General features: G+C 35.8%; 1 protein-coding gene across 1 annotated transcript; it reads left to right on the forward strand.

Moving 5' to 3' along the window:
- Positions 1–15336: 15336 nt before the first annotated feature.
- Positions 15337–16290, forward strand: LOC119524461 (olfactory receptor 2T27-like). Its single transcript, XM_037823150.1, has one exon. The coding sequence runs from the start codon at positions 15337–15339 to the stop codon at positions 16288–16290; it is 954 nt and encodes a 317-aa protein (XP_037679078.1).
- Positions 16291–16512: the final 222 nt, after the last annotated feature.

Below are 16512 nucleotides of genomic sequence, written 5' to 3' on the forward strand. Positions count from 1 at the left end.
CTGGAAGAGAGTTGGATTGGTGTCTTAGCTTTTCCACTAACTGACTCTCAGATAACTGAGTTGCCTGGGCCTTGGTTTTACTTTAAGTGAAATGGGGAATATTTCCTCAGATAGAGCTTCTGATTGCTTCAGAACAAGATCTTGCCAATGACTAAGTAGTACACAGGCCTTTTAGCTACTTGAGTTAGAGTATGATCAAAGTTTCTAAAATTTTGGTCACTGTTCAGCTTTGCTAATGCTGCCCTTTTGCAAAACACCAGAAATGGAATGGCTTTTATAAAGGGGTTTATTTGTTTACACAGTTAGAGTCTGAAGGCCATAAAGTGTCCAAGGTAAGACATCAAAAATCAGGTACCATCAGTGAAAGATGGCCAATGGTGTCCAGAAAACCTCTGTTAGCTCAGAAAGTACATGGCTGGTGTCCATTTGCTTCCAGGTGGCATTTCAAAATGGCATCCTCCAAAATGTCAGTGTCAGCTTCCAACATCCATCTTCAAAATATGTCTCTCAGCTGCAGCTAGCCATGAGGTCCTTCTGTCTGAAGTTTATATTAGCTCCAGTGAACTAATCAAGGCCTGTGCTGAATGGGTGGGGCCACACCTCTATGGAAATCATCTAATCAGAGCTTTCACCTACAGTTGGGCAGATCACATCTCCATGTAAACAACCTAATCCAAAGTTTCCAACTTATCAACACTATGATCACCCTACTGAGATTTAGAATGTCACGCACATGTCACTTCATTGCTATGTTACAAAAAAATAAGAAAAGAAATGATTAGTTGTGTAGCAAGTAAAGTAATTTTGGGCAAGAACTGGGTTCCTTAGGAAGTCATTGGTTTCCATGTTATATGTGCAAGGCCAACCATGAGCAAGAGTACAGGTATTCTGGGGGCTGCAGAGATGCCTGGAGCCTCAGGTCTTCCTGGTCCCATCCAACTCCCTTACACTCAACGGGCATTCCATGAGTGATGCTTAAGTGAAATTTGGGTAATCTTTTACATAAGAGGAAATTTTCAGGCAGGGAGTGGTGCTAGCGTTGATCTTGGTAATGGCTGATATGCATTTTATGGCATGTGCCAATTTCATGGGTCACCAAAGGCTTTCTGACTTGTTGGATCAAGAACTTTCATGAGGCCACATTTCCTCTCCATGGGAAAAGTGTTGGAATCCCACTAGCCAGGATGGCCATAAGCATGTTCCTGGGTATGGGCTTTTGGGTGCAAGGTGCAGGGCACAAATGCTGTTTTTTGCAATCTATGTGTGCATATGTGTAAAGTTATCCTGGGCCAGAGTTACCTCTGTGTGTGTGTGTGTGTGTGTGTGTGTGTGTGTGTGTGGTGCATGTATTCTTGTATTCTTCCTCTCTTTCTTTCTTTCTTTATTTTGAGAGAAAGAGTTGCAAGAATGGGTCATGAAATGAGAATTGTCAGATAGGGTGAAAATGATAATCTTTTAGAAGTACAATTTAAAAATAAAACCAAACTTTAAAAATATTTACATAAGTACATTAAGTATTTCCAATTGATGAAAATTTTATGAAAGAAATGCTCCATGAGCTACACTCAAAATTAAGTATATGGTTGTTCATCACATAATTTATTAAAGCCACAAATTAAAGCAATGTGTGTGCAAAAATGGAACACTGGTTAAATAAAATCAAGCATATCCATAGGGTAGAATAGTCTATGGAAACTGAATGTTACATTTGGAAGCATGTTTCATATCAGCCTCTTATGATATATTTTATGAACACTGCAAATTGTCACCTAATATGTAAATATACCCATACAGACCTGTACACATATGGGTGTACAAATTTTAAAGTTGTGTACAAATGTATATCTGTATATATACACTGGAAATGTATCTATATGATTTTTTCCATAATATCTTGGAATTATGGTTAGTTTAAAAATTTTAAACTTTTCCATATTTTCTCCATTGTATATGCATTGCCTTTATACTCAGATTAAAATAATAATTACCAATAAAATGGTAAAGCACAACAGAAATTGGACTACAGTTAATCTCTCTTAAGGGTTTTCACATTTGTTCTCATATTTTTCTCTGAGGAAGAGCTGCTGCAGGAAATTTGTGATGAAATATTCAGAAAATCAGTGGTCTTGTACTTTGGAGCTCAGCAGTGGAAACACATTTCTTAAAGTCCATGTGACTTTAAGGTTCACTCTCATTCACTCTGTGACTGCACATCTAATTGGCTGTGAAAAGTAAATCTAATTAAAATTTCCTGCTATCTGCAGGGAAAAGACCTGCTCTGTCCAGGAGTAAGTCACTGCCTGGGAGATGAGGTATAAGGTCTTCTCAGAAAACTATTTAAACCCCTACCTTTTCATTCTGGCTGTTCCCCTCCATACCTCTGAACCCAAATGCAGTACATGGAGATGAAATCAACCACCTTTAATGGTCTGCAACTTTCCCCCTGCTTTATTAGTTTTTCACATTTATGAACCCTCTGATTACTCAATACTCCCCTGTAAAGATGGGAAGGAGGCTTTATCACAATTTTCTAGAAGACTTGAGAATTTGTGTGACTTGGACAAGGACATGAAAACTATTTTGGGAATTTCTAGAGTGGCTCTTTTTTAAAAAAATGGCATCGTCTTCTACAGAGTTATATTACAAAAATAGCTTTTGATAACTTGCTGCATATCTCTCTTTGTGCTAACTCAATCATCAGTTGCTAAGGATAAATCTAGTTTATATTTCAGTCATGTCAATTCATAAACACAAATTTAAAATCTTTGCATACTTTAATTGTTCTACAGGGATAATATCCAGATGGTATATGGGTACATAGATGGGCCAGATCTTGGAGAAGTCCCCCACACCAACCCAAAGCCTTCCAGTTACAGATGTATATGATTGTGAATCACTTATGTGTTTTTTTTTCTTCTCAGTATAAACTGGAGAAGAAATTAACTCCACTAATACTAAACTTAAATATTTTTCATTCTACTAACAAATCTTCTTCCTTTGGAAGACTGTTCATTCTCCACTAATTTTTAGTGACGTGAACTTCTTGTAGTTTGCTGGTGAGGTTGTGCTTGGCTAAATTATTTGTAACCATCTATATCTTTGAATTTCAAAGCTTTCTACTCAGAATGGCTATCTGGAGATGATTAGCCTCTAAGTAAGTGATGGAGATGATCTTCTTCAGTTGGAATAAATGTTGGAATTAAATGGAGCATGTAGGTGAATTTTCCTATAAATGGTACACATTATACTCTTAAAACATACCAAGAGATTTATGTAACATGCTGCTTTCATAACTAGCATTCAGATCACATAGATAAGAAAAAATATGGAGAATGGGAAGATGATGAGGTTAAAAAAGGAGGAAGAGGTATGAGAAAAATGAATAAATTATTTAAGGTATTTTTGAAAATTTAATTATTATATTTAATAATTTGAGATTCTGTTTAAAGAAAGGAAAATCTTTGATTAAAATTAAGCAATTCTGTGAATCATACAGGAATTTCTGCTAAACTTGGGCCAACTGTAAATTTAATCTTCTCTCAATATACCCTTCAGGAAAATCTAGGTTTTAGGAAATTATTCAGGAAGATTATGATGTGACAGTCCAAATGCTGATAAGCACCTTTCCTTTACTTGTCAGTGACACTTTAAATATTGGGTGAATAAGGAAACGGTTGAGTGGCCACACCATGTCACAGTGGTCTGACTGAATTAACTACTAGTAAACAAGACCTAAACAAGATGGATCTAAGGAAATGGAAATATGGTTGTCTGCAACTTTTAGGCTGCAAACCTCAAGTGCAGGTTCAATGGGGGAATTATTGTCCTGTGTTCCTCTCCCTCAGTTGTGAAAGCATTGAGAAGCAGGTTGTGTATTTTATTTTCTCTGGACATTATCTGGAGCATGCATTGCAAATCTCAGGCTGTAAGGATGTCATTTGAGTGGAAGTTTGAAGAAATTTGTTTTCTACTCAATTCCTATTTATGCCTTTGTATGTGTGAGTTAAGCAGAGCCTTTTGAATTTCTGTTTTTTTTTTTTATTTTTTAAGCACCTTGTCCTTGTGGATTAGATGGCATAGGGACAATGCTATTTTAAAGGAGAAAGCAGGTTAAGTGAAAAATGTGTGCTGAATCTTAGTTTATAAGGAAAAGAATTAGGGCAGAGGGTGGATATTACTACAGATTTTGAAAAAATAAAAAATATCATAAGGGGATACTATGAATAACTTTATGCCAACAAACTAGATAATTTAGAGGAAATGGACAATTTCCTGGAAACACATGAACAATCTAGGCTGACTAGAAAAGAAATAAAGACCTCAACAAATCAATCACAAGTAAAAAGATCCAATCAGTTATTAAAAACCTTCCTACAAATAAAACTCAAGGACCAGATGCCTTCACAGGGGAGTTCTACCAAACTTTCCAAAAAGAACTTAAACCAATCTTGCCTAAACTCTTTCAAAAACTGAAGAAAACAGAACATTGCATAACTCATTTTAGGAAGCTAACCTCACTGTAACACCAAAACCATGTAAAGATGTTACAAGAAAGGAAAGTTACAGGACAATCTCCCTAATGAATATAGACGCAAAAATTCTCAACAAAATACTTGCAAATAAAATTCAAAGATACGTTTAAAAAATCATATACCATGACCAAGTGGGGTTCATTCGAGGCATGTAAAGGTGGTTCAGCATAAGAAAATCAATCAATGTAATACAACACATTAACAAATCAAAAGGGAAAAATCAAATATCATCTCAATAGGTGCTAAAAAAGCATTCAACAAAATCCAGCATCCTTTTTTGATAAGAAGACTTCAAAAGGTAGGAATTGAAAGAAATTTCCTCAATATGATAAAGGGCATATATGAAAAAAAACCACAGCCAGCATAGCACTCTGGCAAGAGACTGAAAGCCTTCCTTCTAAGATCAGAACAAAGACAAGGATGCCCGCTGTCACCACTGTTATTCAACATTGTGCTAGAAGTGCTAACCAGAGCAATACAGCAAAACAAAGAAATAAAAGGCATCCAAACTGGAAAAGAAGATGTAAAACTGTCATTATTTGGAGATGATATGATCTTATATTTGGAAAACCCTGAAAAATCAATGACACAGCTACTTGAGCTAATAAACAAATTTAGCAATGTAGAAAGATACAAGATTAATGCATATAAATCAGTAATGTTCCTATACACCAGAAATAACCTAACTGAAGAGACACTCAAGAAAAATATTCAATTCTAAATACCAACTAAAAAAATCAAGTACCAAGGAATAAACTTAACCAAGGATATAAAAGTCGTATTCATGGAAAATTGCATAATTTTACTTAAAGAAATAGAAGCAGACCTAAAAAAATAGAAACATATACCATGTTCATGGATAGGAAGGCTAAATGTTGTTAAGATGTCAATTCTACCCAAACTCATCTACAGATTCAATGTAATTCCAATCAAAATTACAACAACCCTACTTTGCAGACTTGGAAAAAGTGGTTATCAAATTTATTTGGAAGGGAAAGATGCCTCAAATTGCTAAAAACATTCTAAAAAAGAGAAACAAAGCAGGAGGAATTACACATTCTCTCTTTGAAGCTTACTATAAAGCCACAGTAGTAAAACAGCATAGTATTTGCACCAAGATAAATGTATTGATCAATGGAATTGAATTGAGAATTTGGAAATAGACCACAAGATCTATGGTTGACTGATCTTTGATAAGTCCCCCAAAACCACTGAACTGGGACCTAACAGTCTCTTCTACAAATGGGGCTGGGAGAGCTGGATATCCATCACCAAAAGAATGAAGGAGGACCCCTACACAAAAAATTAACTCAAAGTGAATCAAAGACCTCAATATAAGAGACAGTATCCTAAAACTCCTAGAAGATAATGTTGGGAAACATCTTCAAGACCTTGTATTAGGAGGTCACTTCTTAGACCTTACACCCAAAGTACAAGCAACAAAAGAAAACATTGATAAATGGGAGCTCCTCAAAATTAAAAGCTTCTGTACATCAAAGGAATTTGCCAAAAAGGTGAAGAGGCAGCCAACTCAATGGAAAAAATATTTGGAAACCATGTATCTGATAAAAGACTGATATCTTGCATATATAAAGAAATCATACAACTCAACAACAATAGTACAAACAACCCAATTATAAAATGGGCAAAAGATATAAGACATTTCTCTGAATAGGAAATACAAATGGCTAAAAAACACATCAGAAAATGTTCATCTTCACTAGCTATTAGGGAAATGCAGATTAATACCACATTGAGATATGCTCTCACACCAACCAGAATGGCTGCCATTAAATAAACAGGAAACTACAAATTCTGGAGAGGATGTGAAGAAATTGGAACTCTTATTCAGTGCTGGTGGAATTGTATAATGAATGGTACAGCCACTCTGGAAGGACAGTCTGGTGGTTCCTTAGAAACCCTATGATCCAGCAATTGCACTTCTTGATATATATCTAGAAGATCTGAAAGCAATGACACAAACATTTGCACATCGATGTTCATAGCAGCATTATTCACAATTGCCAAGAGATGGAAAGAATCCAAATGTCCTTCAACAGATGAGTGGATTAAAAAAATCTGGTATGTACACACAATGGAATACTATGTGGCAGTAAGAAGGAACAAGGTCATGAAACATATAACAACATGGATGAAGTTATAATGCTGACTGAAATAAACCATACAAAAAAAGAGAGAGACTGTATGTTATCACTAATGTGAACTCAGTGAAAAATGTAAAATAAATGTTTTATATTGTAGAATGCAAGGGACCTAGAGATAGACAGCAACTAGTGAAGGGGGAATGATAATCTAATAAGAACAGAGACGTTATTGAGGGTAATCTTAATGTTATAGGAATGCTCAGGAATGATTATGGTTTGTAAATTTTCTTGGGTATGGTAGGAACACCTTGGAAGCAATGTAGTTATTTTGGGTTATTTGTTTTCCTTATTCCTTTGTTTTGTTCTCTTTGAAAGGTTTTTTTTTTAATTTTTTGATAAATAAAGTTAAAATATAAATAAAAGGATCAGTCTACAAAAAAAAATCCATGAAAGTGACTTAAACTGCAGACATATTCAACTGAGCTCATTTTAAATGTATCCCAAACTCTACTGCTCTTTAGTTATGTCAAAAATGCCAAGGTACTCTGTATTACTCAAGGAGAGGTAAAGGGAGCTGTTAAATAAAATTTGCAGGCAATGGTATAATAACCCTGGTATTTGGAAAGGTAGGAAAAATCTTATCAGCATTATTTAAAAATATTAACATGTATGTAAAACACATGCCTTGAACAGCTCATTCCCCCAATTAGAGAAAAAAGCTGCCTCTCCAGTATCTGAAAATACTTCTTTGGTGTTCTGCCACCATTGTGTTTTCCTTTTAGATCTTTTGAGTGGGTGGAGGACTTTGAACACACATGCCAACTTGGGTGTTTCTCTAAAGATTCTAGAGCAATGGTCTTTCCATTATAAAGTTGTTCAAGCCTTAAAATATGGCCAGGGCATCATACAAAGGACACTAAAATGCTTTTTTTGTAGTCTCAATGAATCAGGTAGAAAACAAATTAAGTTCAAATACTTATTGAAAATGTTATTAAAAAAAATCCAACTTCAATTTGGAAATGTGTTCTGGAATATTTAAATGAACACATAAGAGCAGACTCCTGATTTGGGGTTATAAGAAGAATAACAACTTTGCCCTTTTAAAATATATTTACTGAATAATGGAAAATTCAGACAAAATTTAATAACATGAATAAAAGAGATAAATTTGAGTGATTAAATATCAACACATATTATATTGCAATTGAGAAGATAATAATAAAAATATTTAGATCCTACATAAAAAGATAAATTCTGAATAGAAATAATGAAAAATGCATTGGAATTTTTAAAATCTGAATTAAAGTGAAGTGATTCATATGAATATACTGTGGAAATTCCAAGTATCTACCTATCTATCATCTATTTAGTTACCCCATCAATCTATTTTTTGCTGATTTGACAAAAATATTTACATGTATGAAGACTACATAACACTAATTATATTGTCAATTCCTAACTTGTTTAAGAAAGGTCACTGCACAAGAGATATTGAAGTGCTCTAAAATCTTGCAGAGCACAGAATCACATACCTCCTGGGCACCACTGCAGATTCTTGTGGCCTCACTTGTTTCTTTTCCGTTATTACCTCAGTGAAACTTTTGTTTGGGCACCAACCAGTTTCACGAGAATAAGCCTTGTGGGAACGCACCCCTGCTAGGCTTCTCTTCCTGCCAGGCTTCTCCTGACACCCTGGAGGAGACACCTTGGGAACACTCTCTGATTTTGTACAGGTGCCATCTTGAGAAGCACACTGCAAGCACCCAGGAGCTAGCGAATGGATCCATCTCTTCCTCATTCTTTCTTCCTGGCTCCCTGAGGATGCCCAAAATGAAGTTTCCAGACATCTCTTAGGATGCCCCAGATGAAGTTTCCAGGCAGCCACAATCAAAATGCATCCTCTACTGCCTCACTTTCTCCTTGCTTTAACCTTCACCCATACCTGTCCTTCTGTCCAGCTCTCTGGATCACATTCCTCAAGAAAATATTTACAATTAAAATATCCTAAGATTGACATACTGGGAAGCCTAGCAAAGGTAGGCCATATATGAAAGTAACTTAATGATAGTTTTCTCAAATTGGACCCCAATCCAAAAAATGTGGGAGAGGCAGAAATAATATTTTCTTATCTATCAAAAACAACCAAAAGCAAAAAACACATTTCAGTAAATTATAGTAAAAGGATTGAATTGTTTTTCTATCTATTCTCAAAATAAAAGTGATACTGACCTATAAATGAGAAAATCACAAAGTAGACAGCCAAAAAGTACTGAAAAAAAAATGGTTAAAGAGGTGTGTCAAGCAGGTAAATGACAGCAAGATTGTTTTAGGATTTTCTTGATTTCTTTTTAGTATTTTTCAGCTTTTTAAAATTTGTAATTTGTTGTGAATTCTTTTCTTATTATTTATTCTTGTAACTAATTATGTGATTATGATCTTGTAGCCTTTTTCTTAAGAAGGGCTTTTGAAATTATGTAAGCTTCAGGTTCTAGAAAACCTAGATTCCACCTCCTACCTGAGAGAGTTAAATGTGAATCACATGAAAAAGAACCTAGATATAATGTGGAGGGAGAGTACTCAGAGAGGCCTGCATTCTGGGGATACACCCAAACCTTCCAAGAGAAGAGGTGGAGATTGTGAGAATATTGGAAAGAGGATGAGGAAAGAGATTTTATTGTTCTTGTAGTAACTCAATGTTTTCAATTTGTTATTATTTTTAGTTGTTTTGCTCTACATTTCAAATGTACTGCAAATGTACTTTCAAATGTTTTTACTATTACAAATTATATGAAAGACTAGGTGATTATACATCAATTAAGTACTTAAATGATGAAGTGGGATCTGAAAGGTAATATTTTAGAAAGACAATACTTCCTAAGGAGGGGTATATTTTCTTTAATCATTTAAGAGAAGGATGATAAGGATTGGCCTTGTTAAAAAGGGTAGGGGTTGGGGGGGGCAAATTCCAGAACAATGTCATGAGCAAAATAAGAAGAAAAAAAAGTAATTTAACTTGAGTGCAGGGAACAGCCTGATTTATTTGGTGAAAGTTTGATTATTATAATTCCTTGTAAATTTAAAGGTTACTTTTTCCCATATTAAAAAAATAATGTGAGGGAGCACGTCACCTTTGGGTGAACTGTGTAATTGTAGGCCAGGGACAAAGGGCCCCAGAGAATGATATTCTTAATTCAATTCTCCTTCCAAATGAGATGACTGGCCCCACCACCATGATGCAAGCTCTTCTACTTAAGTCCCTTGGTCTCTTTGTTCTTAGCAGCCTATGCAATGGAAGTAAGTGTGACCTTCCCTTGCATCATCTTTATTTGGAATTTAAGAACTCAGGCTGGTCAATCTCTTGATCCTCAAACAATTTGCCTATTTTAAAGGGTCTCAGACTGGTTAGGGACTGGCCCTTATCCTCATGCCAACAACACATAATTTAGGTCCAAGCCTGTGCACCATGTCATGCTTTGAATCCATAGATACTCCCTACCTGTGTATTCCTTCTTTTATCTTATCCTCTCTCCACTTTGTTTTCCTTTGCTTCTCTCCTCTGCTTCAAAAAAAAGTCAAAGATTTAGAAGGTCTGATTTCTTGCCTCTCATCTGCTCACACTTAATAGAAACAGAAATGCTGAGCAATTCCATTTAATACTTTAGTACTATAAGGTTTTTCTCTGAACAATAGGTACTTGACTTTCAGATTCAGATAATCAGATTTGGGGAGGCAGCTGTGTGAGGTAAGTAACTTGAAGGATTTTACATCAATCAATCACAAAGTGTTTTAAATATCAGATTCTGGATTTACCTATTGGAACATTGATTCACACCAGCACAATGTTGGACAATATTGAAGTTGATATGTCTGAACATTCTAATTATATGTATTCATGCATCTGTGCTACCCATGTAAATTTTATGTATTTTGGTTTCATTTCTTCAATCAGTTGATATGATGAACTTGATTCTGTAATGTGTATATCAGAATGTGAATTTTTTTCAGTGTAAATGTTCAACAAATTGTCCTTGTTGAAAAGTTATACTCATTTATAATTTAGAAATTTTTTATACTATTCAATCTTCTTAGGTACTTCATAAAATCTCTAAAGTATTTCAATTTAAAAAAATCCTTCATATCCTGCCTCAAGAAACTGCTCTTCCCTGACTTTCTAATTTAATTCTTAGAAATTCTTGTGAGAGAGATAGGACAAAAAATGTGAGTGGCGTGCCAGGCATCCAGAAGCTTGTAAATGATGAAGATAGGATGTGAAATAGGCTTTCTGATCCCCAACCTGCTGCAGTAGTCACAAAACCAATGCAAATGCCATGGATGAATGTGTTCCAAGTGTGAGAATAGACAGGGGGAAACAGGGGAAGTTCAGCTTCTCATGAGACTTAGCTGAGAAGGTAATAATGTCTCTGTTATGCTTTCAGGATGAAGGAAGTTCCCTTTGCTGTTATTAAAAATTCTCTACCATTTCAAAGATTCTCCCAATTGTTTCAGTTTTGCAAAGGTCATTTATTTCACCAGAAAAGGTGAGGGTTCATATGCAAACACTGCTGGGAAAAAAAAATTAACAGATTGGATTATATAGATGTTAAAAGGCTCATAGCAAGGGATGCCTTTCTTCCCTGATTGCCTAGGACAGTCCCTATTTATAACAATTGTCCACCTATTCTGTCCAGTTTAGCCTTTTAGCACTCAAATATCTTATGTGTTAGCTGGTGCTCCTCTTAAAATCTACTCCTTGACATAGAGCAGAGTTTGACAAGAGAATCACAATATAAAGCAATGACCACCTGCAAAAATCTGTCTACCTGCTATTGGATCTGCTATTATTGGGGATTAAAAGATATAAAATGAAGAGATGAAGTTCCAAAAGTTAAATGTTACTGCTATTACAATTTGCCTAAGATTAACCAATGTTATAGTCTTTCTTTTTTGGTATCTGTGCTTCATACCAGAATTTACACATGAAGCTTGGGTTAAAATTGAGTTCACCCAATATGATACTTACCTCAAATCACAGAGAAGTGGTGCACCCCATGAAGCAATCATGCTTATTCCTTATTCAGAGGTGAACTCTTTGATTATTTGAAAAACAAGAAATAAATGTCAATTGGCCTGATCTGAAAGGACAAATTTATCATATGTCATGGCCTTTTAAGAAATCCATAATTTGCACCAAAGAGCAAAATGGATTCTACATTTCCTAAATATTATATATTTTACGTTTATGATAACTGGACTAAAATAGAATTGCATGTTAATCACAGGCAAAATGGGGAATAAATTTAAAAATTAAACTCAGAATACAATAGGAAAATGAAATATCTTAACTACGTAAACAGTTAAAAATTTTTGTCCTAAAGTTATTGTAATTGCAAGTAACTGGAGGAAAAATAGTTACAAGTTAATGTCTTACACAAAAGAATGTCTTTATTATATAAAGGGAAAATGCATATTTTTGAGAAATTAAATATAATAATGAGTAGAGGCCATGAACAACAACAACAAAAAGAAGCAACCAAAAGACAAAAATAAAAGTGTTCAAATTTCTTAGTAATCAAAGAGATTCATATTTTAAAAGTTGTCATTTAAAAATTTTGCATATGATATGAAGCTGAAAGTGTTCCAAAATTTAAAACTTTCCACAGATATAGCAATACTTATGATATGGGCTTCAGATATTACAATTGATTTTCCTCCCTCATTTTCAAAATATTCTTTAATGTTGTTATACTGCTTTATATTATTTTTAATGCAGGGCATGAGTCAATTTTGACAGAGTAGAAGGAAGATGCTCTTAAAGTATGAGGAATTAACAGAGCTGCTCAAATCTCCTTTCCCATTTCTGAGGAATGCTGGGGAAATCTCCAGGGTCTCATTATGTGAGAATTAGTGCCACGAATATTCCTGGGCAAGGATGGGAATACTCATGCCATGAAAGGGAAATTTTGGTGCCCATTTCTCTCTCTTAGGCTTTACTATTCCTTATGGATCAATGCCAGTCACTGTGCTTGGTCTCCGCTAACCATCTACTGCCCACTGTATTTATAACAAAATAATGAACAGAGTACTTGGAGGAGCTTGATCTTATCCAACTTGTGAGGGGCAGGGCTGGTGGGCATTACCCTCTCTGTGTCATGCACTGCTGCTGAATGCTAGCATTTAATTTCCCTAATGGTTAAACACAGTGGGAACAAAGACAGAAAGAGAACAATGACACATATCAGGACAATAGACAGTGAAAAGCACTGGGGTAAAGCCAATATTTTAAGAATGAGAAAGCTGGAAAATCTGCAAAAATATAACTGGGGTCTCATCAGTAAAAGTTTGCCTGAGAATGTATTTTACATTATTATAGATCCATATGCCATGACAGAGCTGTAGTGAAATGCACAGAGGAGTTTTGGTATGAATTACCCATGTACCTGCCCTTGGACTTCAGCTTCTGTTACGCCAATCTTCCTCTTCTTATTGTGTTCTACCCTTTTCATGTCCTACATTATACCTTAGCTGGAGAGAAGTTAAGACCCCAGAGATCCTAATAAAAATTATTCTTAAAATGCACCTGCATGGCTGTGCTTGTTTGCCTTTGAAATTTAAATAAATTTATATAAAGTGGGCAGGTTTCCCCTGGGAAATAAACACCACCTACAGTCATACATAAAATGAGGGCTCTTAGTCTGCTCAATCCTTGGCTTCTTGAAAGCAAGGACCATTGCCACGTACATTCCTATCAGGGCTTAAAAGTTTGACTTACACAGTGTGTTCAGAAAATATTTATGGAATGAATGAACTGCTGGTCTATTTTGGCTTACTGGAAAACTGCATAAAGCAATTATACTGCCACTGGTTAAGTTGAGACATACACCAATGAGGAAGTTTCTTAGCCTCTGTAATTTTGTTTTTTTTTCATCTACAGAATGTATAAAGCAAATAGTATCTCATGAGGTTGTTGGGAAAAGTAAATGAAACAGAACTTGTGAATCATTAAGCAATGAGCAATCTTTTAGTGTTCTACTAAGAATGTAGTAACTGCTCTTACTATGATTTGCCAGTGAAAGAATAAACATGTAACATTGCTACTCTTAGTTGCCCTTGCAACTGAATTTTTTGCTATATTCTTTCTAATTTTGGGTGTTGTGACAATTAAGCTCTCAAGTACTTGGTTGGACAAAGATATTTAAAGCCATCTTATTCTGGGAAATGGAAGACCGCAGAGCAGCACTGTCTAGTAGAAATCTGATGGGAGTCACAGAAGTAATTATATATTTTATAGTAGCCATGTTACAAAAAGTGAAAAAGGAACAGGTGAAATTGATTATTAAAATCCATTTTATTTAACCCAATATATCCAAAATATTATCATTTTGACATGCAATCAATATAAAAATTTAATCTATATGTTGCATTCTTTTTTTCATACTAAGCCTTTGAAGCTAAGTACAATGTTAACTATAGCACATCCCTGTTCAGACCACTCACAATTCAGGTGATGAATATCCTATGTGGTTCCTGCCACTGTATTGGAGAGTTTAGATAAGTATGATGTCAAAAGAAGTTGCTTGTCTAAATAATTCACCCATTCAAAACTGTGGTAAAATATTATTTAACTGACATACACACACACACACACACACACACACAATTTGAATTCAGGTTTAAGCAAATAAGTTCCTCTGTTGGGAGACAGTATCCACTAGTATTATTTAAATTTAAATAGGATTATTTTTCCATTCCTGTTTCTATTTTTAACAGTTATTTGTTAATCAATCAATTTTTATTAATCATGTAAATGACTTGTAATTAATCAGTATTTTTCTGCTAAATGAAAGAAAATAAAAATACCAATTGACCATAAACATTATTTGTACCTTGATTGCCTTCTTTCAACTAATTATCTGATTGCTTCTCAGAGCTCAGAATTATGGCTTATTCTTTAATACAAGATCATTATTTTCCAAACATGCAACACCTGATTAATGTAAGTTAAGCAATAAAATTTTAAAAATATGCCAACATCTCAGTAATGGTATAAATTCCTTAAAATCAGTCCATGGACTTATATTTTCATAGGCAAAACATATGTCACAATGGGTGATTTTTCAAATGGGATTCAAGGTGTCAGATCTATAGCACCATGGAGGGAGAAGAGGATAAATTGGGGCCCTACTTTCCTACCTTACCCACCACCCTATCCTAATTCAATTTGCCTGGTTCTGTTTTTATTTCTTGTATGTATATTGAACCTAGTGTAATATTCAGAGTTCTATGCTAAAAGTATTTAAATTTCAATTACCTGAAGGACATAAAATTGTTTCATCATGAAATCTCAGAAGTAATCATCGAGAAGTCACGCATGTCATCCTTGAATGAATGATGGTGTGATGGGACAAAATAAAATCTTGTTCAGGCTATTCTTCCAGAAAACTGAAATTTCTGAGATTCATGGATGTGAGTAGTGCTTAAGACTCAATAGTAAAGATTAATTTCTTAGAGAAACCAATTAACTGTAGTAAACCCCAGAGAGTATTATAAAAAGGGAGAGATTACACAACGAGACATGATAAATTTCTCAGAAGTTGATATGTCCGTGACTGCATCACAGTTTTAAGCAAACCAGATAGTTTTCTTTCTATGCCAAATATTATGTATCATACCCATCTAATTTTTATGTAACTTACAGAGCTATGGAGTGGGGTAATTATTCCATGTATGCCGACTTTTTTCTCCTGGGCTTGTTCAGCAATACCCGCTTCCCCTGGCTCCTCTTTGCCCTCATCCTCCTCGTCTTTGTGATCTCCATCGCCAGCAACACCATCATGATTATTCTCATCCAAGTGGACTCTGTTCTCCACATGCCCATGTATTTCCTGCTCAGCCAGCTCTCTCTCATGGACATCTTGTACATTTCCACCATTGTGCCCAAGATGCTGGTTGACCAGGTGTTGGGCCACACGGCCATTTCCTTTGCAGCGTGCACTGCCCAGCACTTCCTCTACTTGACCTTGGCAGGAGCTGAGTTCTTCCTTCTAGGACTCATGACCTATGACCGCTATGTGGCCATCTGCCACCCTCTGCACTACCCTATCCTCATGAGCCGCAAAGTCTGCCTATTGATTGTGGTGGCAGCATGGCTGGGAGGGTCCATAGATGGATTCTTGCTCACCCCAGTCACCATGCAATTCCCATTCTGTGCCTCTAGGGAAATCAACCACTTCTTCTGTGAGGTGCCCGCCCTTCTGAAGCTCTCCTGTATGGACACGTCAGCCTATGAAACGGTCATGTATGTCTGCTGCATTTTGATGCTTCTCATCCCTTTCTCTGTCATTTCTGCCTCTTCCACTAGGATTCTCATCACTGTTTACAGGATGACTGAGGCGGAGGGGAGGAAGAAGGCAGTGGCCACCTGTTCCTCACACATGGTAATTGTCTGTCTCTTCTATGGGGCCGCCATGTACACGTATGTGCTGCCTCACTCCTACCACACTCCTGAGCAAGACAAGACTGTGTCTGCCTTCTACACCATCCTCACTCCCATGCTCAACCCACTCATCTACAGCCTCAGGAACAAGGATGTCACAAGAGCCCTACAGAAGGCTCTGGGGAGGTGTTTCTCCTCAGGAAGGTTAAATGCTTTTTAAGGAAACTGCCCCTGAAGCCAGAGGCTTAAAAATAATGAAATGATGTGAATCCTAGTGTAAGAGTCAGGCCTTGATCTTCACTTTTGGAGTTAAATATTCTCTGCCTAGAAATTTAGCAAGTCACTCATGGTCCAGAAACTATGGGGAATTCTTGGGATTTGAAAAGCTGACTGGATTTTCAAGGCTTGGCCATTTTGTGAAAGGTTTGAGGGTTCTGAATGA

Source organism: Choloepus didactylus (assembly GCF_015220235.1).
Source record: "Choloepus didactylus isolate mChoDid1 chromosome 11 unlocalized genomic scaffold, mChoDid1.pri SUPER_11_unloc1, whole genome shotgun sequence".
NCBI lineage: Eukaryota > Metazoa > Chordata > Mammalia > Pilosa > Megalonychidae > Choloepus > Choloepus didactylus.